This window comes from Oncorhynchus masou, chromosome 3 (assembly GCF_036934945.1).
Source record: "Oncorhynchus masou masou isolate Uvic2021 chromosome 3, UVic_Omas_1.1, whole genome shotgun sequence".
NCBI classification, from domain to species: domain Eukaryota; kingdom Metazoa; phylum Chordata; class Actinopteri; order Salmoniformes; family Salmonidae; genus Oncorhynchus; species Oncorhynchus masou.
In genome coordinates this window covers 43,191,536-43,218,978 of record NC_088214.1, presented here as the reverse complement: position 1 = coordinate 43,218,978, position 27,443 = coordinate 43,191,536, and the positions used below count along the sequence as shown (strand labels likewise).

General features: G+C 43.1%; 1 protein-coding gene across 2 annotated transcripts; it reads right to left on the bottom strand.

Annotated features, from left to right (window-relative positions):
* Positions 1–26,626, bottom strand: LOC135517398 (unconventional myosin-VIIb-like). 2 transcript variants are annotated; one of them, XM_064941648.1, is made up of 48 exons: positions 26,523–26,626; positions 26,092–26,129; positions 25,305–25,406; positions 24,770–24,922; positions 23,817–24,001; positions 23,483–23,604; positions 23,248–23,390; positions 22,771–22,884; positions 20,482–20,635; positions 20,135–20,211; positions 19,571–19,690; positions 19,142–19,284; positions 18,788–18,998; positions 18,563–18,698; positions 18,258–18,427; positions 17,973–18,116; positions 17,378–17,536; positions 17,130–17,222; positions 16,861–16,955; positions 16,541–16,625; positions 16,084–16,302; positions 15,785–15,994; positions 15,270–15,584; positions 14,870–15,025; positions 14,622–14,690; positions 14,398–14,522; positions 14,023–14,149; positions 13,725–13,844; positions 13,036–13,209; positions 11,756–11,983; positions 11,231–11,398; positions 10,896–11,013; positions 10,613–10,739; positions 9,696–9,868; positions 8,997–9,178; positions 8,010–8,122; positions 7,622–7,776; positions 6,241–6,394; positions 5,729–5,884; positions 5,399–5,504; positions 5,189–5,302; positions 4,954–5,065; positions 4,616–4,722; positions 4,276–4,461; positions 1,565–1,681; positions 1,057–1,140; positions 661–780; positions 1–430 (listed from the first exon to the last, which is right to left on the bottom strand). In XM_064941648.1, the coding sequence occupies exons 2-48, from the start codon at positions 26,107–26,109 to the stop codon at positions 332–334; spliced, it is 6,558 nt and encodes a 2,185-aa protein (XP_064797720.1). In that variant the 5' UTR covers positions 26,110–26,129; positions 26,523–26,626; the 3' UTR covers positions 1–331. The 2 variants fall into 2 exon arrangements, with proteins under 2 accessions (XP_064797720.1, XP_064797729.1); XM_064941657.1 differs by lacking the exon at positions 26,523–26,626 and adding an exon at positions 26,381–26,452.
* Between the last annotated feature and the right edge of the window lie 817 nt (positions 26,627–27,443).

Sequence of the window (27,443 nt, the reverse complement as noted above, 5' to 3'; positions counted from 1 at the left end):
TGCCATCTCATAATTCAAAAATGCCTTTATTAATTTTGTTCTGTGAGGCAAGCCTTGTTTGTATATACACATGATTTGTCATTTTTTCTAGTTCCACACTGTGGATACCGGTATTCAAAATGGTGATGAGAACCCTTTTACACACAACACATAACAAGGCACAGTGCCAATTCAATATGGCAACCATTACAAAGCTATGCAAACGGGTTTAGACCAGATGAAAAGTCATCCCTCCGTCAAATTACAAGTTGTATCCATTGGGTTTCCCTTCATGCTTGGTTTACTGTTTTATAAATTAATCTGCCTTGTCCTCCCTATTTCCCAGCAGGCATTAGGTAGGGAACATGGAGTTATTTCTGGGTCGCACAGACTGCCTCTGCATCTCGTACATGTTCACATAAGATGATAGGAGGTCATCCATTTTGTAACCCTGAAGAGGAGACAAACACAGTTGTTGGGGTGTGCACGTTGAGGCAAAGTTAAGTCACATTCTCTAGTGAAGTCACTACAATACAAGTGTTTGTGAAGGTCACTTAGTGCGCCCTCAACAAACACTATCAGCACTTTAGATTCACACAAAATGTACACGTGCCGGTTTATAGGAGGTAACATCTCTCATTTTGCCTCTCGTTTGAGAGCGAAGACGTAATGGCCACTTACCAATGAGGTCTCACAAAGGAAAGAGTTCCCTTTGACCAGGTTGCCAATGGTCATGTGGAAGTAGGTGCTCCCGCTGGACCAATTGGTGATGCGGTTGAACGGGTGCATGACCAGCAACTCCTGAGGTTTAGGGTAAGATCAAAAGGTCATGTTTGGTTAAACAGGGAAGGTCAATACAATATTGTGCTGATGATGGCAGAAGTGAGATCCGAGCTTGGTGTTGTGGTGCAGCGTATGGAGTTCACATGTAAGCATCTCAGATTTGTGGTTTTAAGAAAAGGTCAGTATCATTACAGCGTGTGACCATCTGGCAGTAAATGCCCTCTAGATGTAAGTCAAATGATCTGATAATGGTGATAAAATGGAAATAATCATATACAACTATTGTGCTTTTACCTTTGTTTTGGGGTCGATAAAGCTGACTCCTTGCTTGCTGATTGCAATCTGGACAATACTCGGGTAACTCGGCTCAGAGGTTTGCTGTGAAGCAAGAGCATACAGAAAGTCAACACCGGCATGCAAAGTTCGGTGTGTCAACATGCATCGTTTTCATATTTACATCAGACACTCTTATCCAGAGCCTCGTTATTCTTATTGTGTTACTTTTAATTATTACTTTTTATTTTAGTCTACTTGGTAAATATTTTCTTCTTCTTGAACTGCGCTCTTGGCTAAGGGCTTGTAAGTAAGCATTTCACGGTAAAGTCTACACTTGTAGTATTCAACGCATGTGACAAATAAAGATTGATTTGATTTGACTTTTTTTGATTTGACAAGGGTGAAGTGGCTTGCTCAAGTGCACATTGACAGATTTTTCACCTAGTCAGCTCAGGGATTTGAACCAGCAACGCCCAACAATCTTAACCACTAAGCTACCTTTGACTTGAGCTATCTCCCAACGTACCTTTACTTCAAAGAAAGCACAGCCGAACGTCGGCCAGTGACAGATGCCTTTTAGGAAGGCCACTTTAGCCTCGTCCAAGGTGATCCCAGCCTGCTTGTTGTAGGAGGAGATGATGTGCTTTAAGGGAAGAGGAAAACAACAGATTCAGAAATGCGAGTTTCAGTATTTCTTTACTACTATATGCTTTCAATCATTACCATATGCATGATATAAATCTGGGCAAAATGTGCCATAGTGATGCTATTAATACACTGTTGGGGTATTGGCTGAATAACTAGACTTGAGGTCATGATGGTAGTTCTAATTGCAGAAAGAATCCTTTATTGAAATGATTGAAATGAGCCATCTGCTTAGTAATAGCAGTGGTGTAAAGTACTTTAATAAAAATACTTCAAAGAACTACTTAAGAAGTTTTTTGGGGGTATCTGCACTTTACTGTTTATTTTTTTGTGACAACTTCTACTTTCTACATTCCTACAGAAAATACTGTACTTTTTACTTCCAAACATTTCCTCTGACACGCAAAAGTACTCGTTACATTTTGAATGCTTAGCTGGACAGGAAAATGGTCCAATTCAAGCACAAGAGAACATCTGTAATCGTTTCTGCTGCCTCTGATCTGGCGGACTCATTAAACCACGATTGAGTGTTGGCTATCTGTTCATGTTTAAAAAAAAAAAAAATTGGTGGTGTCTGCTTTGCTTACTATAAAGAATTTGAAATATTTTATAATTTTACTTTTATTTAATTTAAGCAATTACATTTACTTTTGATATTTAAGTATATCTAGAACCAAATAATTTTAGACTTTTACTCAAGTAGTATTTTACTGGGTGACGTTCACTTTTACTTTGAGTAACTTTTCATAAAATGTATCTATACTTTTACTCAAGTATCACAATTGGATACTTTTTCCACCACTTAGTAATGGAGAGAGTAAGAGAGGCATTCCAAATCTCATATAAAGCTAAATAACATGAAGGACTGACAGTGTAGCAGTGTACAATAGATAGAAATACAGTTGAAGTCGGAAGTTTACATACACCTTAGTCAAATACATTTAAACTCAGTTTTTCACAATTTCCGACATTTAATTCTAGTAAAAATTCCCTGTCTTAGGTTAGTTAGGATCACCACTTTATTTTAAGAAGGTGAAATGTCAGAATAATAGTAGAGAGAATGATTTATTTAAGCTTATATTTCTTTCATCTCATTCCCAGTGGGTCAGAAGTCTACATACACTCAATTAGTATTTGGTAGCATTTCCTTTATTGTTGAACTTGTTTAACTTGGGTCAAACGTTTTGGGTAGCCTTCCACAACATTCTCACAATAAGTTGGGTGAATTTTGTCCCATTCCTCCTGACAGAGCTGGTGTAACTGAGTTAGGTTTGTAGGCCTCCTTGCTCGCGCATGCTTTTTCAGTTCTGCCCACAAATTTTCTATAGGATTAAGGTCAGGGCTTTGTGATGGCCACTCCAATACCTTGACTTTGGTGTCCTTAAGCCATTTTGCCACAACTTTGGAAGTATGCTTGGGGTCATTGTCTATTTGGAAGACCCATTTGCGACCAAGCTTTAACTTCCTGACTGAAGTGCACCAGTCCCTCTTGCAGCAAAGCACCCCCACAACATGATGAAACCACCACCATGCTTCATGGCTTGCAAGCCTCCCCCTTTTTCCTCTAAACATAACAATGGTCATTATGGCCAAACAGTTCTATTGTTGTTTCATCAGACCAGAGAACACTTCTCCAAAAATCGTTATCCCCATGTGCGGTTGCAAATCGTAGTCTGGCTTTTTTATGGCGGTTTTGGAGCAGCAGCTTCTTCCTTGCTGAGCGGCCTTTCAGGTTATGTCGATATAGGTCTCGTTTTACATTGGATATAGATAATTTTGTAACTGTTTCCTCCAGCATTTTCACAAGGTCCTTTGCTGTTGTTCTGGGATTGATTTAAACATCAGCTATCTGAGCAGCTAACCGATCGCTGCAGCTGTACATAGCCCATCTGTAAATAGCCCACCCTACCCTACCTAATCCCCATATTGTTTTTATTTACTTTTCTGCTCTTTTGCACACCTGTATTTCTACTTGCACATCACCCCAGTGTTGATTTTCTAAATTGCAATTACTTCGCTATTATGGCCTATTTATTGCCTTACCTCCTCACGCCATTTGCACACACTGTATATAGATTTTCTTTTTTTCTATTGTGTTATTGACTGTATGCTTGTTTATTCCATGTGTAACTCTGTGTTGTTGTTTGAAAAGAGGCACTGAGTTGTAAGGTAGGCCTTGACATACATTAACAGGTACACCTCCAATTGATTCAAACGATGTCAATTAGCCTATCAGAAGTTTCTAAAGCCATGACATCATTTTCTGAAATTTTCCAAGCTGTTTAAAGGCACAGTCAACTTAGTGTATGAAAACTTCTGGCCCACTGTAATTGTGATACAGTGACATATAAGTGAAATAATCTGTCTGTAAACAATTGTTGGAAAATTTACTTGTGTCATGCACAAAGTAGATGTCCTAACTGAATTCACCAAAACTACAGTTTGTTAACAAGCAATTTGTGGAGTGGTTGCAAAATAAGTTTTAATGACTCCAACCTAAGTGTATGTAAACTTCTGACTTCAACTGTAAAAGTCATATTTGTGTCATCTTCCTCCTCCTCTTCTCCCTCCTCCTCCTCCTCCTCCTCCTACCTTCTTCCAGTCCTCTGGGGACATGGTTTTCATCTCATCAGCCGGCACCAGCTCCTTCAGCATCCTGGGAATCATGACAAACTGGGATCTGTCCGTGTCCACTTTGACCCTGAACAGCAGGCCAGCCAGGCTGATCATCTCCTCCTTGGTACACTTGTGGTAGCCACGCAGGTACTTGGGCAGCTCCTGAGGGGGAGAGGTTTGTGTATGAGTGATGATGAAGAACTGGGTGGATGGATGGATGGATGGGTGGTGCGTGTGTGCATGTGTGTGTGTGCGCGTGTGCGTATGTGCGCGCGCGTGTGTGTGCGCGTATGTGTATGTGTGTTTTCTGCTCGACCTGTGGGAAGTGGAAAGTAAGGTCAGAGGTCAGGTCTCTTCCTGGGGTCACGTTGAACCACAGCTTCCTCATGAAGATGACCAGGTAGGGCATGGTGGCCGGAGCTCCTGAAAAACAGTGACCCTCAGACCTTAGCATAGCATAGCATAGCATAGCATAGCATAGCATAGCAGTTTCAATCCACTGACAACTTGGTGGGTGTAAGGGTCTACTTTGAAATTTTGCATACATTATATTATGCTTTTGCCTGTTTGTTTTTTTGCGCAACCATCTTAAAGCACTGACAATTTGGTGGCCACATGTTCATTGTATCAGTTCAATTCAATAATGTGCCTTACCCTCCGTTTTACCACCTTTTCTTGCCTCTCTGACTTTCTTTGTTTTTTTAGGTTGGTCAGTGGTCTGCCTCAAACTGTCAAAGAAGTAGTTTTGATCCTCCAAGCTCATCACCTGAAAGCAACAAAGCAAGAAAATGTTTAAGTTCACTCATTCGCACTACCAACACAAACTTAAGCTGTGGCTTGAAAAAAAAAAATTCTCTCCAAAAAGTTGTGATAAGGACTTGAAATCAACCTTGTTTGGCGTTTTCATGAAGAGACCGTAACCGTCAGCTGAGGCCAGAATGAGCTTGTAGGCAATATTACGAACAAGGTCACGAATCCTAGTTGTTGAAGTCACCTCGAAGAGCTAAATTAAAGAGTAACACATAAGACAAGATACATTATATTGTGATAGACATAAGATAACTGTACTAAACAAGTACAATGGAATTATGTGGCTCACCTCAGTTGAGTCATTGGGGAAGTGGATTTTATGGAAGATTTGGTTGCTGTTCTGTTGAATGGCGTCCACCTCCACCTGATGGGGAGGCAGCTTCCTGGGCTCCATACTACAACCAGAGGACGGTAGCGTTCATTTCCCCCCACTCATTTTAGTACGTAATACCTCAATACCAGATATTGTAGCATCGTTAGCACAACACCAGAAACCTTGTCCAAGTGATTCAGATTGAGACCTCTTGGTAACTTGGCTTAGGTGTTGTATTCACAGGGGCATTGGTTTGAGTCCCAGTCGCCCCCCCCAAATTCACTGCAGTGTGTTTTGGAGCCATACCTGAGCAGCATTTGTAGCCGTTGGAGGCAGTCTGCAGCCAGGGGCTCTCTGGGCCGTGACTCTAGGAAACGCTGGGTGTACCTCAGCAGGGACTGGCTGGGGGAGAAAAGGCCGGTGCACAGCCACATGAGCTGCCAACCATAGTCTACACTCATCCTGCGAGAGGGAGAGGGAGAGGGAGAGGGAGAGGGAGAGGGAGAGGGAGAGGGAGAGGGAGAGGGAGAGAGAGAGAGAGTGGGGGGGAGATGGAGATAATGGTGGGGTGAGAGAGAGAGGGAAGAGAGTAGAGAGAGAAGGGAAAGATAGCAAGAGATAGAGAGCATTTTTATCATAGAATAAGAAATCGAGGACCATACATACATACATGCGTACATGCGTACATACATACATGCGTACATACATACATACATACATACATACATACATACATACATACATACATGATTATTTCCTAGTAATACATGTTTAATAGCAGACATGACAGTTTGGTCGTTGGTCATTACCACACATACCTGCTGCTGTTACTGGTCATCTGCCTCATGATCTGGCAGTAGACCTCGTCCTGTAAAGGTACATGCTGAGTGGCCGGACCAAAGATCTGGTCAGTCAGCTCTATGGGCTGGCGCACCTGTTTGATAGGGTAATCTCCCATGTACTTTAGGATAGGTGAGGGAAAGGTTAAGGACAACAGGAAAACTCCACTTGGAGAGACATTTTTGTGGGGTAATTCGGGTAAATGCTACTCCATTGAATTATTATTCTTTTTATTCACTTTTAGAGGTCTTCAGTCTTCAGTCTTCTTCAAATATCTCCAGTGTTAGCCTCAATAGGCAACATGACCATCAACAAATGGCTCTAAATTAAAGGGGAAGTTCAGGATTTTACAACTTGATATTAGATGGGTTTTTCACCCTGAAAGTAATCTATGGGCCAGGAAAAACTGTAATCGGTGGTTCGGTATTCTCTAAACCGAGTTTAGCCACAGCTAGCTAAAAGCAGAGCTGGGGAGAATCATGCGTCAAAGTGAAAAATAAATAAATAAAATGCAGTACATATGCTACTGCTCTATCGCACGTGCAATGATTTCAGAGTGGAAACAGTGTGTGTGGTTTGCAGCAACTTCTTTGTTGTTGTAATATCGCAAAGGAACATGGTAGTTTTACCATTAAGGATGGCAGATTTAAAGGTCCAATGCAGATGTTTTTTTTCTCAATATCAAATCCTTTCTGGGTAATAATAAAGTACCTTACTGTGATTGTTTTCAATCGAAACGGGCAAAAAGAAACAAAAACAGTTTTTTTTTTGCAAAAAGCCATTTCTCAAGCAAGAATTTTGCTAGGGTTGTCTGGGAGTGGTTTGAGTGAGGGGTCTAATTGGACGAGCCTAATAGGAGGGATATGAACCCTGAAAACTAGCTGTTATTGGCAGAGAGGTTTGAAACTCTCTTTGTTATTGGTCTGTTAATTTATACCGTCTGGTGATGTCACCATGCAGCACAAAACTCCATCCCACCAAAACAGGATGACATTTCAGGTGGTCCTTTTAAACAGCTCTTGCATCATTTTCACAATTTCACAGTATTATTCCAACTTCATATATGAAAATATATATAAAATACAGGACAACCACATTTTTGACTGGACTGGGCCTTTAGAGGTGATTTGGCCATTTAAATAAATACATGAACACAAGAACCTATCATTTCAATTGATTTGTAACTAGTGGTGGCTAAAGTTAGCCTAAGTTTGTAGTGGCTGTTTAAAGAAAAACTGTAATCCCTGGTTCAGTTATCATAGCCTACAAACTACTTTCAGGGTGAGGAACCATCTAACAATCATGTTGCAAAATCCTGAACTTCCCCTTTAACAAATAATGTATTTCAGTAAAGGATATCAGTGAAGGAGATGCAGGCCAGATGGCTAAGGTCGGTGTTGCCCACCAGACTCTTCAGTAGGGGCTGTTTGATGGGTTCTTTGGAGGCAGCCCACAGTTTCTCCCTGCCCGCCCCTCTGGCCTGCGCGCCACGGCCGCCCTCTTTACCAGGCTGCCTTGGGGAACAAAGAAAACAAAGTTAAGTTGCTGCCTTGAGAATAAAGCGTAACTGTGAAATAGACTGTAAACCACGCAAAATGTGGTAGTGAGATCATTGGTCAGGTTACTGTGACATTGGAATCATTCAAAAAAACATAATGGTAATTATTACATTTGAAATGGTGAGTCAGTGGTTGCATCTGTAATTGAAATAAAAGTGAGAGTGGATTTATTGAAGGGTTTTCTCTACCTAAAGTACTCAAGGGCAAACTCTTTCAGTGAGACGGGGGAGATTGCTTCTTCCCTTTCGTGGGCGGTCTGAGCCACTGTCTTCTTCTGGTCTGGGCTCAGATTCAGCAGACTCTGATGGTTCAAACAAACAAAAACACAACTTTAGTACGACCAGCAGAGGGTAGTCTTCCCCTGCCGCAATCCTCCTAAGAATGTGGACAACATGAGGTGGACTTGCCCCACCATAAGCGTATTGTTTGTAACAGTGAAAACACCAAGTAAAACTGAAATGACAACTTAAAAACACAAAATAAAAAATATCCATTCACAAACTTCTTATAGCTTATTAGACACATTTCCACTTGCTGAACACAGACTACTTAAATAAAGCATCCATCCTTTTCTTAGTAAAACGCAAAAGTAGAGTAGTATAAATACAGTATAAATACAGTAGTATTTCCACCATATGGTCAGACACGTTCTATTCGCAGGCTTGTACACAGCACAGAGTTTGGAGTAGCCTTTCATCAGTGCAGGAGATGTTGATACGGAACATGGGATCAACAATCAATATAATACATATACAAAAACATACATGTAGGTGTACTCCACCAAGGTTCCATTATATTGTCTTCCCCTATCTCATCTCTACAGACAGCAGTTCAAAGGACAACTATCTGGAATGGAATGCAGCCATGGGCCATTATTACCTTACATATGAGAATCTTATCATTCACCCTTGCACATCCCCGTTGGCACTATGTTCGTATCTCAACATAGTCCCATCCCATTTTCTTTTTTTTTTTAAATCACCCTCTTCTGTGTTTGTACAACTGTCTTTGCACTGTTTATTTTATCCTGGTCCCAGATCTGTTTGTGTCGTCTTGCCAACTTCTATGTGTGTTGTAAAGACCGCACAAATAGATCTGGGACCAGTTGACTGTTCCACGGCCTATTCTTCTACCCATACGAATAAGTGTTTGAACTGAGTCTAGAACCTTCTTACCAGTGTGGTATCGCTGGGCTTTTCAAGGGTTGGCAGCACCAGGACAGTGTCCGTGGAGATGGCGCCGGTGTTCCCGGTGCGCTCGTTAGTGCCTTTGATCCATCCCCGGGCGGGGGAGTACTCTCCATCCTTCACGATGACCAGCACGTCCCCTCTCTTGTAGCTCAGCAACGTGGGGTCGTCTGCCGTGTGAGAAAGCGAGAGAGAAAGCGCACGTGAGAGAGAGAGAGAGAGAAGTAGACATCAGTAACTCACCCACGTACATAAGACGAACCATAATGGTCATGCACGATTCCCAGCCCAAAAAACACCTACTGTCTATGACTGGTCCTTTTTTGGATATACTTGTTTTTTATTAAACACTGACTACCTACTAACTGTGTTGTCTGATAGGGATAAAACCAATTGTTTTACAGTACAATTTACAGCACTAGGATTCTATGGAATACATCCAGATACACAACCCTCTTAAGCAGTGCTATACAGCATGGCCTTTGCCTATTTCATCCAAATAGATGAACCACGAGTTGTCATACTAATACACTGTCTATTGATATACTATGATTCTGCCAAATGCATCCACCTAGCTAACCCTTTGGAGCTCACAGATACACAGTTTAACCCAAGACAAACCTATCCAAAATCAGTCAATCTAAGCTTTGAAGTGGGTGATCAAGTGACTCATCGTCATACTCCTACCCTGTTTGTTGATGTCCTGCAGGGCCACTGCGTAGACGGAGCGCTCCTTCAGGCCCTCCAGGTACCACTGGATCAGGTCAGCCATCTCTCCTGCATCCACAGACTGCAGTAGGAACTGCCCTCTCAGTGTGGCCAGGCTCACCGACTGACCGCTGTCAATCCTGCCATCATCACTGAGGAACATATGAAATGTACGTGAAACATGTGAAGTGTATGTCAAACATGTGTGAAGTGTATGTGAAACGTGTGAAGTGTATGTGAAACATATGTGAAATATATGTGATGACTTCATGGTGGATCGGGTGTCTGTATGAGGGAGTATGTGAATGGTGATGACCACCACTACTTGACAACTGAACAATAAACTGCCACTGTAGACAACTAGTTTGGATTGTGTATTCTGGGCCCTGTTTGAAAACTTAACAAATGCATCCTTTCTTGTTTCCTTGAGGTAAGTACAGATCGATAAGTGATTGTAGATCTGATTGTAGATTGTTTAGATTATGTCAGGATATGCTATTGTTAGCCATCAGGGATCCTATGGGAGGGATCCTCTGGGAGGAGAAGATACACAGTCTGGTACCAGTCACCATAACAGGCGTGAGTTGGGGAAGAGTGAGCAGTTTGGGGCAGAGGTCAGGTCAGATGAAGTGCGGAAGAACAGACATCACTCAGGTTCTGTCTAGCAACAGAGATGCATTGGCTGTTCAAACGTGTAGGAGGAGACTCAGCCTAGTTAAATATCTGTGCTTGTGTTGAATATGTCATTGTCTAATGCAGCTTTATTTGATCCTCTGGGAAGAATAAACTTGGTTTCATAGTGTCCGTAGAGTGTTTACTCCAAAAAATTAGAACCTAACAGAAGGAAGGAAACAAGGACGCATTGCTGAAATATTTGAACAGGGCCTTGTCCATACCTGGACTTGTTCACCCCAGTCACCTCTGGGTAGGACAGCTCAATGAGCTTCTTCTCTTTCTCATCCTGGAAGGAGATCCCATTCCAGTTGATGGCCACAATAAATTTGCTTTTGGGTAGAGGAGGTCCTGTGGATGTGTAAATAGCTTAGTAAGAAAATCATCTTTGACAAAGAACATTGCTATTTTGCCCAATGTGAACCAGCTACTGTAAAAGGTTCATCGTGTGAAATGAAACCAGCCTCACCTGGTCCATTGTTGCAGACGTATTCCTGTTAGACTTACCGGACATTTGCGTAACCTCGTAGAACTTGGAGAAGTAGATGGGCCATTTCTGACGCGCGTAGTCAACCACGTCCCCCTTCACGCTGTCTGTGCTCCTTCTGCTGTTTATGTAAGGACCCTGTGAGAATGATTGTTTATTTGTTGATACATATTTGTCTGGCATCAACGGTATTCTACTCTACATACCTTAACATAACTTTTTATTTGACTTCCCTTTACATGACTTAACTTTGCCGTTGATTGGGATACACGACTTAAAATTTCATAGCAGGACATTTTTTATAAAATACAAATTGTCTGGCCATTACTTATTTTACCAGTGAGTAGCAGTTTACCTGTGTGTGTGCTGCGTTGACCAGCTGAATCAATTTTCCTTGTGACTTGGTCTCAATAAGTTCAGTGGTGATGCATTCCCCCACCACCTTCTTGGCATTCTCTCCACTGATGGCAGACCCAAATGTTACATAGTAGTACATCGCTGCGAGCTGCACAAAGTCATCCTCCTGGATGACAAAAAATAGAACAAAACATCTGTTTAGGTCCAATTACAAAGAAAGACAGTCTGGTTGAGTTAATAGGGATTTCAGGGATTTCTTTGACCCATCGCGCTCTAGCAACACCTTGTGGCGAGCCGGAACTACCAATTGGATATCACGAAAAGTGGGTAAAACAATAAACTTGCAACCTTTAAATAATAATAATCCACTTCAAACAAACAAACAGAGAGAGAGATGGAGAGATGGAGAGAGAGATGGAGAGATGGAGGCCACATTCACACCATTGCCGTATCTGTGATATGATATCCACATCGTCTGGGTGAGTGGGCTCTTAGACGTGTGCACTGTCAAAATACAGCTCACCTTCTCAGAATGGTACTCCCCAGACTTGAGGCCTCTGATGACCTGTCTGTAGATGAGATCCGTGCTGACGGCATCGAGCGAGGAATCGTGCCAGGGTGTGAACAGCTCCTTGCGGAAGTAGAGTCTCCAGGGGGCGTGCTGCTCCTCATCGCCCTTCCGCCTCACTTCCTGCTCGCACTGCGAGATGGCGTCCATCACGTGCCTCCCGCCACTGCCCAGGGACCACACCTGGAAAAGCACAGTGACAAGACAGTTTTTTATTTTTATTTTACTAGTCAGTTAAGAACAAATTCTTATTTGCAATGACGGCCTAGGAACAGGCAGAACGACAGATTTGTACCTTGTCAGCTCGGGGATTAGAACTTGCAACCTTTCGGTTACTAGTCCAACGCTCTAACCACTAGGCTACCCTGCCGCCCCGGATGTTGTGTCTTACCTGGAGCTCTATGTCACAGGGCTAGTCAAAACATGTCACGGGGCTAGTCAAAACATGTCACGGGGCTAGTCAAAACATGTCACGGGGCTAGTCAAAACATGTTACAGGGCTAGTCAAAACATGTCACGGGGCTAGTCAAAACATGTTACGGGGCTAGTCAAAACATGTCACGGGGCTAGTCAAAACATGTCACGGGGCTAGTCAAAACATGTCACGGGGCTAGTCAATGCTAATAAATGGTAGTCAAATGATGTCAAGACTAATTTCCAAATCCTTTTTAAATGTTCCTTCTTAATATTCAACTGACACAATAAAGGTCTCAATTCAGAAGGCACGATGCCCAGAACCAGGATACCACAGTAATGTATCCCCTAGCCATGTGAAGAAGAAGAGAACCTATTGACACTGCTGTATTCATTATGCCTCTTCTTCGTTAATGTGTACTTCTTTTAGTTGCATGGCTAGGTGTGCCCAAAACCCGTGGGGGTTTCCTCCCCTAAAAATTGTTTATAATCTATGCATAGTCACTTTAATAACTCTACCTACATGTACATATTACCTTGACTAACCGGTGCCCCCGCACATTGACTCTGTACCGGTACCCCCTGTATATAGCCTCCACATTGACTCTGTACCGGTACCCCCTGTATATAGCCTCCACATTGACTCTGTACTGGTACCCCCTGTATATAGCCTCGCTTGTTATATTACTGCTGCTGTTTAATTATTATTATTATTAACTTCTTAAAGCATTGTTGGTCAAGGGCTTGTAAGTAAGCATTCCACTGTAAGGTTGTATACGGCGCATGTGCATGTGACAAATACAATTTGATTTGATTCGCACCTTCTCACAGAAGCCGATGTAGAGAGAGAATCCGTAGATGTCCTTGAGGTTGACCTTCTTGGCCAGAGCCTGGCACACCTCGGCGGAGGTGCAGGCTGAGTCTACCGGCAGGCTGACACTAAGGCCGTCCATCAAGGCCACAGACACTTGCGTGGTCTTCTTGGTCTTGACGGCCTAGACATGAGAAGATGGAGTCGTGGTAAGAAGTCGTCCTTGTAGCATGATGTACTACAACAGCACCCAGAAATGCTCTGTATATATACTGTATATGTCTCCTTACCAATACAGTCACTGTCATAAGATTAAGACTAAGATCGCTTTATTTGCCAATTGCACACAAGGCTGAACCCCCCTACATAAAGGTGTGTCGGCAGAGCCAAAAAACAGAGAATGGATCGATTTTACAGGTCAGACATTAACACTGGTTAATGTAGCTGTAGTTCAGCAACTTTCTCCCAGATAACTCTGATGCTACTTCTCGTGGTAGAGTGTGGGTGGGTGCCGGTGTGTTTCTGTTTCTTTGTCATCGGACCAAATCCGAGTCAAGAATAATACAGTCCATGACTTGTAATGCGAAAGGACCCGGGATTTGAGTCCTGACAGGCCTACCCCCCCCCATTCTGTTGCATTGTGTGAGAAGGGGAGATGGCACCCAGATGAGTATCCATGTCTCGGATGTTGTGTCTTACCTGGAGCTCTATCCAACAGGGTGGTTCACCTCGCTCCCCATTGGCCACGATGCGACGCAGACGCTCAGCACAGTACGGACCATAGCTACTTGGTCCTCTGCCCAGGAAGCTCTCCAGGTACTGTGGAATAGAATCAAACAGGATAGAATAGAACACAATATAATTACAGTGTATGTAATTGATTGACTGTGCATAAAATGATGATTATGCATAAAATGATTATGGTCATGCATAAAAACACTGCGCCTTAAGACATAGAGAATAGCCGTAAGTTAAAAAATGACAACTTTAGACTGACCTGCATAAGGAGTTCTGTTGGGGGGAAGATACCCAAACAGATAGAGAGGAGGACCCAGCCTCTGAGAGAACTCTTCTGGTTCTTATTGTTCACCAGCTGTTTAATGATCTGACAATAGATCTCATCCCTACACGGACAAACAAGGACAGACAAGGCCTCAAGTAGTTTAGATGGATCCAGTTTAGATGGATCCAGTTTAGAGGGATCCAGTTTAGAGGGATCCAGTTTAGAGGGATCCAGTTCATTTGCATTGCAACTGTAATCTACTATCAGTTCGGAATTGAACAATCTTGGTATGGAAGCAAGTCACCTTTCTAGACATTGATAACTGGGAATTTCTGGGTGACATTGTTCATGTGTTATTTGGTTTGGTACCTTATATCTCTTCTGGATAGGGCGTATCCAACAATAATATGCAGTTTTTCAAGGTCGGATATTGGCCGATCCAAGGTGCGCCCCTCTCCAATCAGAATGTCTTTCTCCTCCGTCATAGTCTCTGACTGGAGGTGGTGAGAAGAGCCAATTATCCTATGTTGTTGCATCATGGATATTCCGCTGAATTTGAGTTCTTAGGACAAAATAATATTTATGTAGCATACCTCCTCTATAATGGTCGAAGCTTTTCTATTCCCCGTTCCTTGTTTCTTTCTATTTTTCCTTAGTATTTTCTGATGGAATAACGGATATGACATCTATCATATTTAGACATCTGACAAACTGTTATAGTGTGTCAAACTCAGTAACAACAGTAACCTATTGGAAGCATGTAAAATGACAATCAGGGATGAATAAAGTCATACTGAACGAAATTGAACTGAATTTGAGGTTGAGTCCTAATGTACAGTACCTGATCCAGGCCCACCAGGTTGCTGAGCCTCCTGCTCTGCCTCTGGCCCAGGTTATTCTGGTTGGGAGTGGGGGCGGTGGGCTCCTGGTTGATCAGTTTTGGCTCAGCTATGTCCCCCATGAACCTCAGGATGATCCACCACACCGTCAGACAGGCCTGGAGAGGAGAGGAGCAGAGGAGAAAGTGGGGAAGGGAGAAAAAAAGGGGTGAGGAACAAAAACAAAATATAAAAAAATGGGAAGGAAAACAGAGGAAAGGGAATAAGGAGAGGAGTAAGTAGGGTACACAAAGAGAAAAGAGGAGAGGAAAATATGGACTATGTCATTGAGGAAGAAAAATGTCATACTTGCTTTGGATTCCTCTGAGATTAGCACACTGAAGCCTGATATTGAGTACTCACCAGTGTGTCTCCCTCGTCCTCGTGGTGGAGCAGGGGCTGTCGCAGCCTCTGCTTGATGTGACTGTGGGTAGCAGAGCCCTGGAAGTGCAGAGCACTGAACTTGGTGAAGGAGAACTCCTCATTCTCATCATCGTAGTCCACCACTGGTTGCTCCTCTGGTACTGCGATTGGTACGGGTTCTGGAGCTGGTACAATCCGAGCTAATGCTGGTACTGGTACTTGTATTACTACTGGAGCTGGGCTTTCCTCTCGAGCTGGACTCTCCTCTCGGCTCTCCTCAATCACCTCTGGGACGGTCAGCGTTCTCTCCAAGTCCTGAGGACGGGTAGGGAGAGTGCAGTTGGATACTCAGTTCATTTTTTTTGCTTTTCTTTAAGTGGTAGGGAATAGTAAAATAGTATAATGCTTCTTCAATGAGAAGAAACGATTCGGTCATTCTATTAGCAGTGTTAATCATTGAGCAAGAAGCCTTTGTTGATATACTGTGGAGATCCACCATTGGTTGTGAGCCTAACCTCAAAGCCCTCGGGAGCTGGTCCCTCCCGTCCTCCTACTGCCACTGTGTTGGGCAAGAAGCCAAACATAGTTTCCACCATTTCCTGCTCGCTGACTGGCTCCGGCTTGGCAGCAGCCTCTTGTGATTGGCTGAGGACGTCCTCTAGCCTCTGCTGGAGCTCCGCGGCTGACCGCTCCCTCGCCATTCGCTCCTGGGCAGATAGGAAGACCTAACACACACAAACACACATAAATATTGAACTCACACAATTGCACACACAGGTGCACAAACCCACTTTTCTCAAATGACAGCACTCACATCTGTCTTCATCTTGTTGGTGGTCTTCCTAGCCAGCATGCCTCTGGTGTGGGCCTGCAGGACTGTCACAGCTTCTCTCTTGCTCTTATAACTCTTCCTGGCTAGGTACCCGCGCACCTGGGACTGCATTGTGACGGCCGCCGCCAGCTCCTTCAGGTAACACCCCCGGGCCAGACGGCCACGGATCGTAGACTGCAGACGCTCAAAGCCAAGCTGGAGCTGATTGAACGAGACAGAGAGGAGTAGAAATGATTCCAGCAGCAGCAGGTACATGTGATCTAGTCTATAAAAAAAGTAAATATGAGCAAATCTCCATCAGCACAATACTGTGCACTCCTAAGCTACGGCAATGAATCAATATCATCTCCGTTTGTCTTCAGAAGTGTATCTGAGTTCACTCCTTACCCCGTGCTCATGTTGACGTGATATTAGTCGACCTTGACTGCCAGTGACTTACTTTTCTGTATTCCCTTTTCTCTCTATAACCTCTCCACCGCTTCTGTATAACCACGGCAGCTCTCCTTTTCTTCACAAAGCTCTTCCTACAAGAGGAATACATTTCAACCAAACTGGAATATTTACTGACTGTTAACACCTACTGTATTACAACAGGAACAACTGAAGTAACTCTGGGGTAAAGCTTTAGATTGGGGTGTTAGAGCATAACAGATCACGCCATCCCACAACATCCCAAACCTGTGTCAGCTATGACACGTCGCCCGTCATTCTCTATCCTGGGTTCTGCCCAGGCGGTGTGTCTCAATGTCCATCCCTTACCTGTCTCTTTGGCCAAGCATGACCCTCTGGATGACGAGGGCTTTCCTATTGAGCTCTCGCTCTCGCTCCCGCTCTAGTAGGGAGTCATGGGCATCCTGAGTGGGATGAAGCCGGTTATAGAGGGTGAATATGACCTTTTTGGGTGAGGGTTTACCGACATCATTCCAGCATCTTTGAATTGCTTCTTGTGACTGGCATTTGGGATTCCATCACTACTGTAACAACATGCCAATGTTTGTGGTTGTCTAGTGTGGTAGATATAACTGTACCTTTAGAAAAATCTTAGTGGTGCCGATCCTCCAGCCATCCTGCCCTGTGATCACGGCCTTGCAGATGGCATTGCAGCAGGCTACGGCTGACTCCTGAGTTAGGACAAGGAGGAGGATATTGGGAACCATAACCACCCCACTAAAAGCTATTGTAACCGTGGAGCTTTTTGTGCTAACAAATATCATCATCATTGTTGTCATCTTCATCATCATCATCATAATCCAAATAATGAAGGTATATGTCTCACAGTTTTGGGGTCACAAACGGTTGTATTCAGAAGCACTCTGTACCGCTGCAGAAACTGCTTGAACGTGTGACGGATCGGAAATCCCAGTTTCCGGATTTTGATGGTGTCAATCATTCCAGAATACCGCAGCTGACGTATGCACAGGTTTCTGTCAAAAACCTGAAGACAGAGACATTCCTAAGCTTGACTAGTAGAGTGGAGTGCACTGTAGTATGGACAAATTGGACTTTCGTGGAATTGTCCCATTTTCATTCTGCATAACGGCCTATATTGTTTCTGTTTTGTGTGAGTTTGACCTCTACCGATTGTGACATTGCACCGTTAAAACAATGAATCATGTCTTCCTGTATCTGGCCCAGTGCTACAAAACAATTAATCATCTCTTCCTGTATCTGGCCCAGTGCTACAAAACAATGAATCATGTCTTCCTGTATCTGGCCCAGTGCTACAAAACAATGAATCATGTCTTCCTGTATCTGTCCCAGTGCTACAAAACAATTAATCATCTCTTCCTGTATCTGGCCCAGTGCTACAAAACAATGAATCATGTCTTCCTGTATCTGTCCCAGTGCTACAAAATGGCTGCCTTATTCACCATGGACTTCTTATCGTCGTTGGGTTTGAAGCAGCGGATGAAATGGGGTTGGCATTTGGACAGGGCATTCATGAGGGAGTCCAAGGACTGGCGGAACTGACCGCTCAGCGTGGACACCTGCCTCCTGCCGTCCGTCTGGGCCAACTGCGGGGAGAAAAATCACAATATCAACTGCATGGATTTTTGGACCGTTGTCAGTGACTATCTCTGCAGGAAAGCTATGTGAAGAAACTGGTGGATATAGCTAAATGGGAGTTGGCGTGAGAGTCAGAAACAGCTACAAACCCGTAGAGAGCTCTTCGGTGTCATAACGATCCTGTTGTTGCTTGCAAGGTTCTTCACCACATTTGCAGAGAGCTCCTTCTCAAAGAGCTGTTGCAGCAGCGTGTTGGTGGATGCTTCAATCAACTTGAGGATGCCTGAGTTAAGAGCATCTCTGTTCTTCTCCAGGAATCCTGAAGGAAAAGTAGACAGGATCAAATGGTGCCCCCCCTCCCAAAAAAACGTGACAATACCCAATTGATCACACTCCTATGTTTGAGCGAATCAACTAAATGTTGTATAGGTGTGATCCCTTTTTTTCTGTTTACCGTTTGAGTCGTAGTGAACAACCCCAGCAAAATGGCGGATCCCAAACTCCATGTCGTGGGTGTTCTTGGATGGAATGTACTTGTTGCACTTCGCATGAGCCCGGTTCATCTTGTTCAGCATGGTGACATCTGTGCCCTGGAAGAAACATTCAAGGTTGTCACAAACCTCGCCAATTCAAACTGCCACCGCAACATGGTTGACTAGAGGAACGTGAGATTGTTTACCTTGGGAAAGTGGCTCTCCTCATCGATCAGGGCCAACACGTTGAGGGGCTTCACAGCGAGGAGATCAAGAGTGTCCGTGTTGTCGCTAAAGGTGATGTTCTTCCAAACAATGTCCTCCTTAGTGTACTCCTCCTGCTCCAGCTTGAACACATGGCGCACAAAAAACTGCTGCAGCTGCTCATTGGCAAAGTTGATGCATAGCTGTTCAAAGCTGCGAAAAAGCATGGGGAAAAGGTTTGTGTTATTGACTGGTTGGTTATATGCCATCAGGGAGAGAGGATGAAGGACATACAAGGAGTATATTGCCCCACACAAACGACAAGGGGAATTAGTATTTGACATTGGCTGGCATACCTGTTTGAGTCGAAGTTCTCAAAACCAAAGATGTCCAGCAATCCGATGGAGTTACGGACATATTTGGGACCGTTGGTGGGAGTCTTATGGATGGCACTGTTGATTCTCCCAACGATCCAGATGAAGAGTTTGCCATATATCGCCTGACGAAATCATGACACAAACGACACACATTCTGTACACTTGAGTAGAATATGGGCCAAATCCTAACTTGAAATGTGCATGTTTAACTCAACAATCAAATAAATAATGTATTGATGTCAATGGAAGACTTGTGCGAAAACTTGAGTTACGTCCATTCGCCCACAGGTCTCAAGTTAGGATTCGGGCCTATGTGCCTTTGTGAATATTTATGTTTATGCCTCCTCTCTTGTTACAGCCTATTGTCTATCTTGCCTTGGTACCTTCAAACAGGAGCGGCCTCATTACCTTGACGAAGGCGTCCCTGGAGTCGGCTGCCTGTTCAGAGTTGAGGGGTTTGGACACTCGCTCTCTGTTGGTCATGAAGGAGCGGTAGGTCAGGCTCACAGCCAGAGCCGCAGGCTGCACCTGTAGGAAACAGACAAAGACAATGTATATAGTAGGCCGTCATTGTAAATAAGAATTTGTTCTTAACTGACTTGCCTAGTTAAATACAGCTACTGTAAATAAACTACTATGTAAGCAATAAGGCACGAGGGGGTATGGTTCATGGCCAATATACCACGGCTAAGGGCTGTTCTTAGGCATGACGCAACGTGGAGTGTTAGGACACAGCCCTTAGCCGTGTTATATTGGCCATATGTCACAAACCCCCGAGGTGCCTTATTGCTATTATAAACTGGTTACCAATGTAATTAGAGCAGTAAAAATACAAGTTTTGTCATACCCATGGTATATGGTCTGATATACCACGGCTTTCAGCCAATCAGCATTCAGGGCTCGAACTTCCCAGTTTATAAGTTATTACAGAACATACCAGCAAAGAATGAAAATGCCAATAAACATACATACCTCCAGCAATTTGGCAGCAAAGGTGAAATGATCCGAAAAACTGACATCAGAGCTCTCCATGTTATTCAAGATGGTGGCTGCAAGGCAAATAACAAAAGAAAACTTGGTCAATCACAGCTTTCACGTAGAAAAAAAATCTACAACATCAACATTTCAGTTGTTCAACTGACTAGGTATCCATCCCCCTTTCCTTTCAACATTCAAGTATTTCAGGGTCTCAATACATTTGGCCATTGTTGGGGTTGGGGGGGGGGGGTGACAAGGCGCAGGTCATGTTCCCTAAGAACTCCGGTCATAGATCATACACTCAGACAGTAACCGAGCCATACACCCAGAGAGGACCCCACCTTCGAAGCTGACGTTGCCCAGGTGGAGGAGTGCAGCAAGCAACTTGAGGATCTCCCAGCAGTGGGTCTCGGTGAAGGTGAGGATCTTCAGGGCCGTGCGGATACGGGTGTAGTCCTTAGCATCGTCACGTCCATCGCAGACAATGCAGTCACCCTATAGAGCACAGGGTCAAAGGTTATACTGTCGGTTGTAGCTATTGCCCCATCTCTCCACTTAATTACAGCTACTATCGACAAAGGCTGTGGCGGTCACGACGGCCGGTGATTGTCAAGCAAATAACTATCGGTCTCGCGGTAATTACCGTCAATTAACATAAACATATTTAGCGTCTCCTGGCTTCCACACGAGTCTAATAAATCCATGTAGCCTACACCTTCAAAATAAATCAATTATTCATTTTAGACAGGTCTAAAGAAACATGATATGAAGAAAATGTAGTCTATTTCAGAAGAACAGAATAGCATCCTCTGAGTTGTCCTTATGTTAGGTCCTGATCTGGCTGTGCCATATGGCTCTGGGCTACACTAGTTCATTTAGAGAACAAGATTTGCTTAGACTTCCGTGACATTATTTTATATTATTTGATAGTATGAAGAATACAATTGAACAAAGCTGAATAAAATAGAAAGGATATTTTCTCCAAACCATTTGAGGGAGGGCGCACATGCGGCTATTCTGTGTTGAGAGGTTAACAAAGAAATAGGTACTCCTATATGCTTACTTTAGAGTTATTAATATAACTTTAGTTGTTCTACAAACTTAGGGCTATATGTTTTGATTAATAATACATTGTAAGGCTGTATGCTGCGACTCTAATGACGATTAGAAAAAAGTTGCTTGAAAAGGCATGAGCTCTGCTTTGTTTTTTTTTGCACAGGTACACACTTTGTCAGTCTCTCATTCAAAACTTGAGAAGCGCTTGATAATGCCGTGAATTGTCTGGCGGCATCCCCTTTGTGTGGCCATAATGCACCCTAAAAAGATCCATGCCTTCTGAAGCCCTTCAACCTGAGTGCTGCCTGCTCCGAAGCACCTCTCACTCACACTCTCACGACAAGTGAAGACAGACACAATGGGGGCACGAGTGTGCGCATCCTTATCCAAATCCAAGGTGTTACTTTTCGTCAGCCAACAAGATGAGTAGGCCTAACAAACAGCAAAAACACTAGCCTATGTCAACCTACTATCCCCCAAAGTACAATACTGACCTATTCTATTCCGTGCAAGAAATAAATATTCCAAACATAGTCTGAGAAAGTTGTGGGATGCGATAAATCCCAAATGAATACAATCGCTAGCATCAAAAAAAAAAAAATGTATGCAATGAGGCAACAGATCGGAACGTTTAGCTTAAAATGTTCATAAACTATTAGGCTATTTCTTCACATGATAAGTGCAGCAATGTGCACACGGCCGTAGGTTATAAGTGCGAAAGTTCCATCAGCTGGAAAACACCATTATCAAATGTGACCTCAAATGCAATTATGCATGTAATGCTTATATTATAAAGTTGCATTTTTATGGTGAAAATGATCTTCCCCAAACTAAAAACTCACACACTGCTTATGAATGACAGTTAGGCTCTACACCCCTTGTAAAAGCAGATGAATGTGCTTAATTTTGAAAGTTATTTGACCACTTTAGTTGTGATACAAACCTTATCAAAACGTATAGGTCTACCGGCTAGGCTACATGATTCGAAAATGTTTTTTTTTAAGTAATTGTTTCTTGCCTTAAGCTGGGCATCATTCACAAGTGATAATATATCATTCACAAGTGATAGGCTAATATTGTTCCCCATCAGACTAATCTTGATCTAATCTTGTCTTTACGTGTACTAAATAATATATGTGTGAAATTCGTTTTGATTTAGAATGGACCATTATCATGCACCTGTCTCGAAACAGGGCCAGGGGAAAAATACATGTCATCTCTGCACTTAAATAGCGAATGGAGGACGCTTTTCATGTGGTTCATTTTAATTTTCACGGTAGGCCATACTCCTGTTGTAAAGAGAAGCAATGTGCTTAATATTAGGAAAGTTGGGAAATAAATATAGTAGGCCTAGCCTATAGAGAACTGATGGGATCCTCCTCTTTTTAGTAGAGGCCATCACTCTGTTTTCTCACGCAATTGCATAGCCTATAGAAATGTTGCGCAACAAAGAGGACGTCAGCAAAGAGGACGTCAGTAAAACTCAGTTGTACTCAGTAAAACTGTCGTTATTGAGGAAGACATAAGTGGTAAAACCTGTAAGGGATGATGTTTTAGTAGTGCGTTGCTATTACCCTCTTGAGGTAGTTGAATTCGGCGGCATTTCCCAAACACAGTGTTTTCTTCTGTTCTGCCGTCATCCCCGCTAACATGCAGTAGAATATGTGGTAGTTCCGCTCCTCCATGGCCTAGGGTTAATTAGTTCAAAGGAACAGTAGTGTTACAACTAACTGTAAGTGGCTCTGGATAAGAGTGTCTGCTTAAATGACTATAATGTAAACGAGTATGAGAGACAACATCTCTTGACATTACACCATTTTGCCTGGTGACTGAACAATCTAGCAATGGATTTGGCCCTCTTCCAAGTACGAACAAAGCATGTCAATGAGACTTAAATGAGATAAACCTGTTGTTTATGAGAGATAGTTTTGAAGGCAATTCACTTTGAGACAATTAGCTATGAGATTTCTACATTTCATTAAAATATAAGGACAACAGCAAAATATCCTGGTTCACCAATTGTTCTGATTTTACAGCCTGCGCTTCCACACCTGATGGCAGACACGAGACTTCTCCAGTAAGTACTGTTCCATGCGAGCCCCTTCGATGGCGCCATCTTTGTTGAAGAAGATTTCCACGTATTTCCCAAAGCGGCTGGAGTTATCGTTGCGAATTGTTTTGGCATTCCCAAATGCTGGGGGAAACACAGAAATGGGAAGTGGGTCATGGGTAGCAACAGTTGCGATAATGTGGGAGAGAGATATTTTAATAGTAAAGAAATCCTACCTTCCAGTATAGGGTTAGCCTCCAGTATCTGCTGCTCTATCCAGGAGTGCTGTCCACTTACTGCAGCCAGGAACTGAAGGACCAGCTTGGTGCTCTCTGTCTTCCCTGCACCTGACTCTCCACTAACAGGAAGATAGTGTGTCATATTCTTGGATTTCAGTTTAATTCCAGTGTAAATGTCAATATAAAAAGTATAACTGAACCACTCCAAAGAGCATCTTCCACAACATTGGAATGTGACGCTTCTGCCTTGGTTTCCTTTTGTCCAACCGAATGACTTGGGTGTCAAAAGCGGAACGTTGCCCATCTGGCATGGATGTACTTTTGGCCTCACCTAATGATGCAGCACTGGTCTCGGTTGTGGCGGCGCATGTTGAAGTAGCAGGTATCTGCGATGGCAAAGACGTGCGGGGGCAGCTCGCCCAGCCTACGCCCGTGGTACAGCCTCACCTGGTCGGCTGTGTAGAGAGGAAGCTCTTGGTAGGGGTTGACTGCCACCAGCACAGAGCCTGTGTAGGTCTGGACACAGCACAATAACAGCGATTTAGGCTTGTGCCGACCACATTTGTTTTGGAGCACCCTGTAACAGCGGCTAATGTTATAACACTAGTTAATGTAATAACTTTTCTATTTGTAATACTTTTTAAAAAATTATGTAGTAAAACCAGTTAATGTAATAACTTGCTGGGTAACGTAATAAAATGTTGATTGGTTAACGTAATAACTTTACCAGCTAAATGTAACGTTATTACATTAACCGGTGGTTATTACATTAACTGGTGAGTAACTACTTTTTTGATGAGTAGAGTAATAACTTCAACCAGTCATGTAATAGTTTTTATGTAGTACTTCCCTCAATTTGATGCACATGCCACCACCTACAGGCAATTACAACACAAACTCATGCACATCATACATGAATGCTCATACATAGAGACACTCACAAGCACACATGGAAATGTACACCCTTACATAAAAACCACATGATTTCACACACAATTTCACGTGAAACCATGTGAAAAATAGTGTTTTTGGAACACTTCACATGTGATCACATTTTCACAGTATGCTACAATCCGCAAAAATACTACATGAATTACTATAGTATATACTACAGTTTTATTTTACTACAGTATTATACTATAGGTAACTGTTAATACTACGGTATACTACAATATTCAACGTAGTGTTTTTGCTGTCAGTGAATACAATAATATTCATACCGTAATGCACTATAGTATTTTTTTCATGTGGGTGTAGTACATCATAATCCATCAGGGGACTCACATAGATGATGCCCTGCCTGTGTCGGACCAGCAGGTTCCTGAGGAGCCCGGCCTCGTTGAGGTCCCCCAGGCGGATCATGTCGTCCACCCCCTCCACTGAGGTGGGGTGCATCACTCTGATGGAGCCCTCCTCCTTCTGGGTGAGCTTGTGTTCCTGGAATGACATAGGACAATTCAGGAAGTGATATGACGATGTGATGTGAACCTTTTGCACAAATCTTCCATTGACATCAATGTAGGATTTGTTCGAAATCTTTGGTTACATATAACGTAACTTTTTTGAGGTCTGAAGGTCTGAAAACTTAAGGATTTGGTTCTATACCATCCATTTAAGTCTGGAGGTTTGGCATTATGTTGTTGCATTTGCCCAGCGTCGTCCGGGGTAGGCCGTCATTGTAAATAAGAATTGTGTTCTTAACTGACTTGCCTAGTTAAATAAAGGTTACATGCATTTACATTTGGGACCAACAGTATATTCAAATACAGAAGACACACAATTCAATACAACACATGTAATAAAGAAATGCCATGGTCACCTTTCCTTCATCATCCACCAGTAGCTGGTGTCCAGTATCGGTCAACTTGACCCGGGCTCCGATGGGCACCCCGATGCCAGGGTCCACCCATACCCACTCACCCTGAAAGCAAGAAGCACAGTGGGTCACAGTCAGGGTCGTACATCGAAAGAATGCCTCTTTCACTCTTCATTTCAATCAACTGACGAAAGTAGTGCGCTTGTAATTCCACCAAAACTGGTGAAAGTGAAGATAAATGAAAGAGCCTTTCGGGAACTAACGCGAGAACTTGACTTCGTTCACCTCTTACTAGCTACTTTACTGAGGGAAACTGTACTTACTATGACTGAGATAGGTGGTTGTCCCATCTAGCCACTGTATCTTCAGATGAATGCACTAACTGTAAGTCGCACTGGGTAAGAGTGTCTGCTAAATGACTCAAATGTAAACGAGTATGAGAGCCAATAAATCATTTGTGGAGCATCGAGATTTCAAGTGTGCTAACGATCACTGTTTGTGCTGTCTCGCCAACTCCTATTGGCCATAGGAGTTGGTTATATGTACAGCGCATACAGATATGGGAAAAGACTAAGGATTTCCCATTTCAAGCCATTTCCAGAAATGAATGCCAATGGCATTGACTCCAAACCCTAGATGATCACATCCAGACACAATTGGAGATTCTCCATAGAATGACTAGGCAATGGAAGTGTTGATTACATTACATTTCAAAAACCTTTAGAATCAAAGGATGGCATTCGGGTTACATTGATCAAATAGTCAACAAAGATTATGTTGAGGATCTTACCTTTCTCAACATCACCATAATTACAACCCTCCTTTTCCCTAAATTCAAGAAACAAGAAAGACAAAATATCATGCATTTTCTAAAACATATCTGTGGACGACATAAGTCTGGACATAGTGTGATCTCAGTGTGTGTCTTCTCAATGTTGTATGAAATACTTCGCTGTCACTCCATTGTTAAGATCCAATGGTGATTATATGGTGACAATGGTGCACAATGACTACAATCATCCATACAAACATACTATACATGGCAAACAATACAGAACTTAAGTCAATAATTCTGCTACCTTTCTCTATAAATAAGCACAACTGAAATGACTGCACATCGTTACTCTACACCATTCAGCCTAACGATTCTATAAGGGTGACTGAAATGACTGCACATCGTTACCACCACACACAACAAAAAAAACACATCAGCCATCTTACTTATAGCAACTCAAGTGATGGTCCTCATTGAAATCCCAGTCCTTTAGTAAGTCCTGTGCAGTTGTTGTGGAGCTCAAGTGATTGTTAGCTGACGTTCACTCCAACCCACCTGGATACCACAAGGAACAAGGAAGTGGGTGGCACCCTTGCCACATATCCTTTATGGCACTTTGACTTTGATCTGTCATGCTGCAGACTCACAGCTCAAGAAGACCGAAGCAAAGTCACCTCCTACCCACTCATTCTCCTAATACGTTCGCCCTTCAATTCGGGGCCTGCTTCCAACCATTAACAATGGAAACACCATAATAATATATTTAAAAAGCTACAACTTCAACTACAGAACATGTTAGATAGAGTTTGTGAGTTAGGGCCACTTATGGGAGTGCCCTTTGGACCTATGGGTTGAAGTCAGATGACACTGGTCTCAGTATTACAACACGACGCAGTAAATCACAGAGATAGTTAGCCATCTAATACAGTACTAGGAGGGAGACCGGTCCCCACACCTGCCTGTGTCACTCTGATAACGATTAGTTGAGGAATTCCCTCTAGATAATAAGACTTGTGCGTCACCACACACACACGGACAGTCAGCTGTACAACAATAAGACATTTATTTCCTACAATAAGCGCAGTGTCCCGTTCAAAGAGCACATCTCACCGAGCAACGGCAAACTACTCCAGACTGACACCTAAACTCTGTGGTGCCCTCGATCTGTGGTACCCTGTGTCCATGATTGTAAAATAGTCATTGTTTCTTCACTGAACACAAATGATATGAAACAAGTGGGGTCCAGAGCCAGGGCAGATTTCCTTGGGGAATTATAAAACAAAACAGGTGCTATACACCTGATGAGGCGCCACATGAGTCATATTACATACAAACGAGTCAAGTTTATGTAACCAGTTCTGATAAGG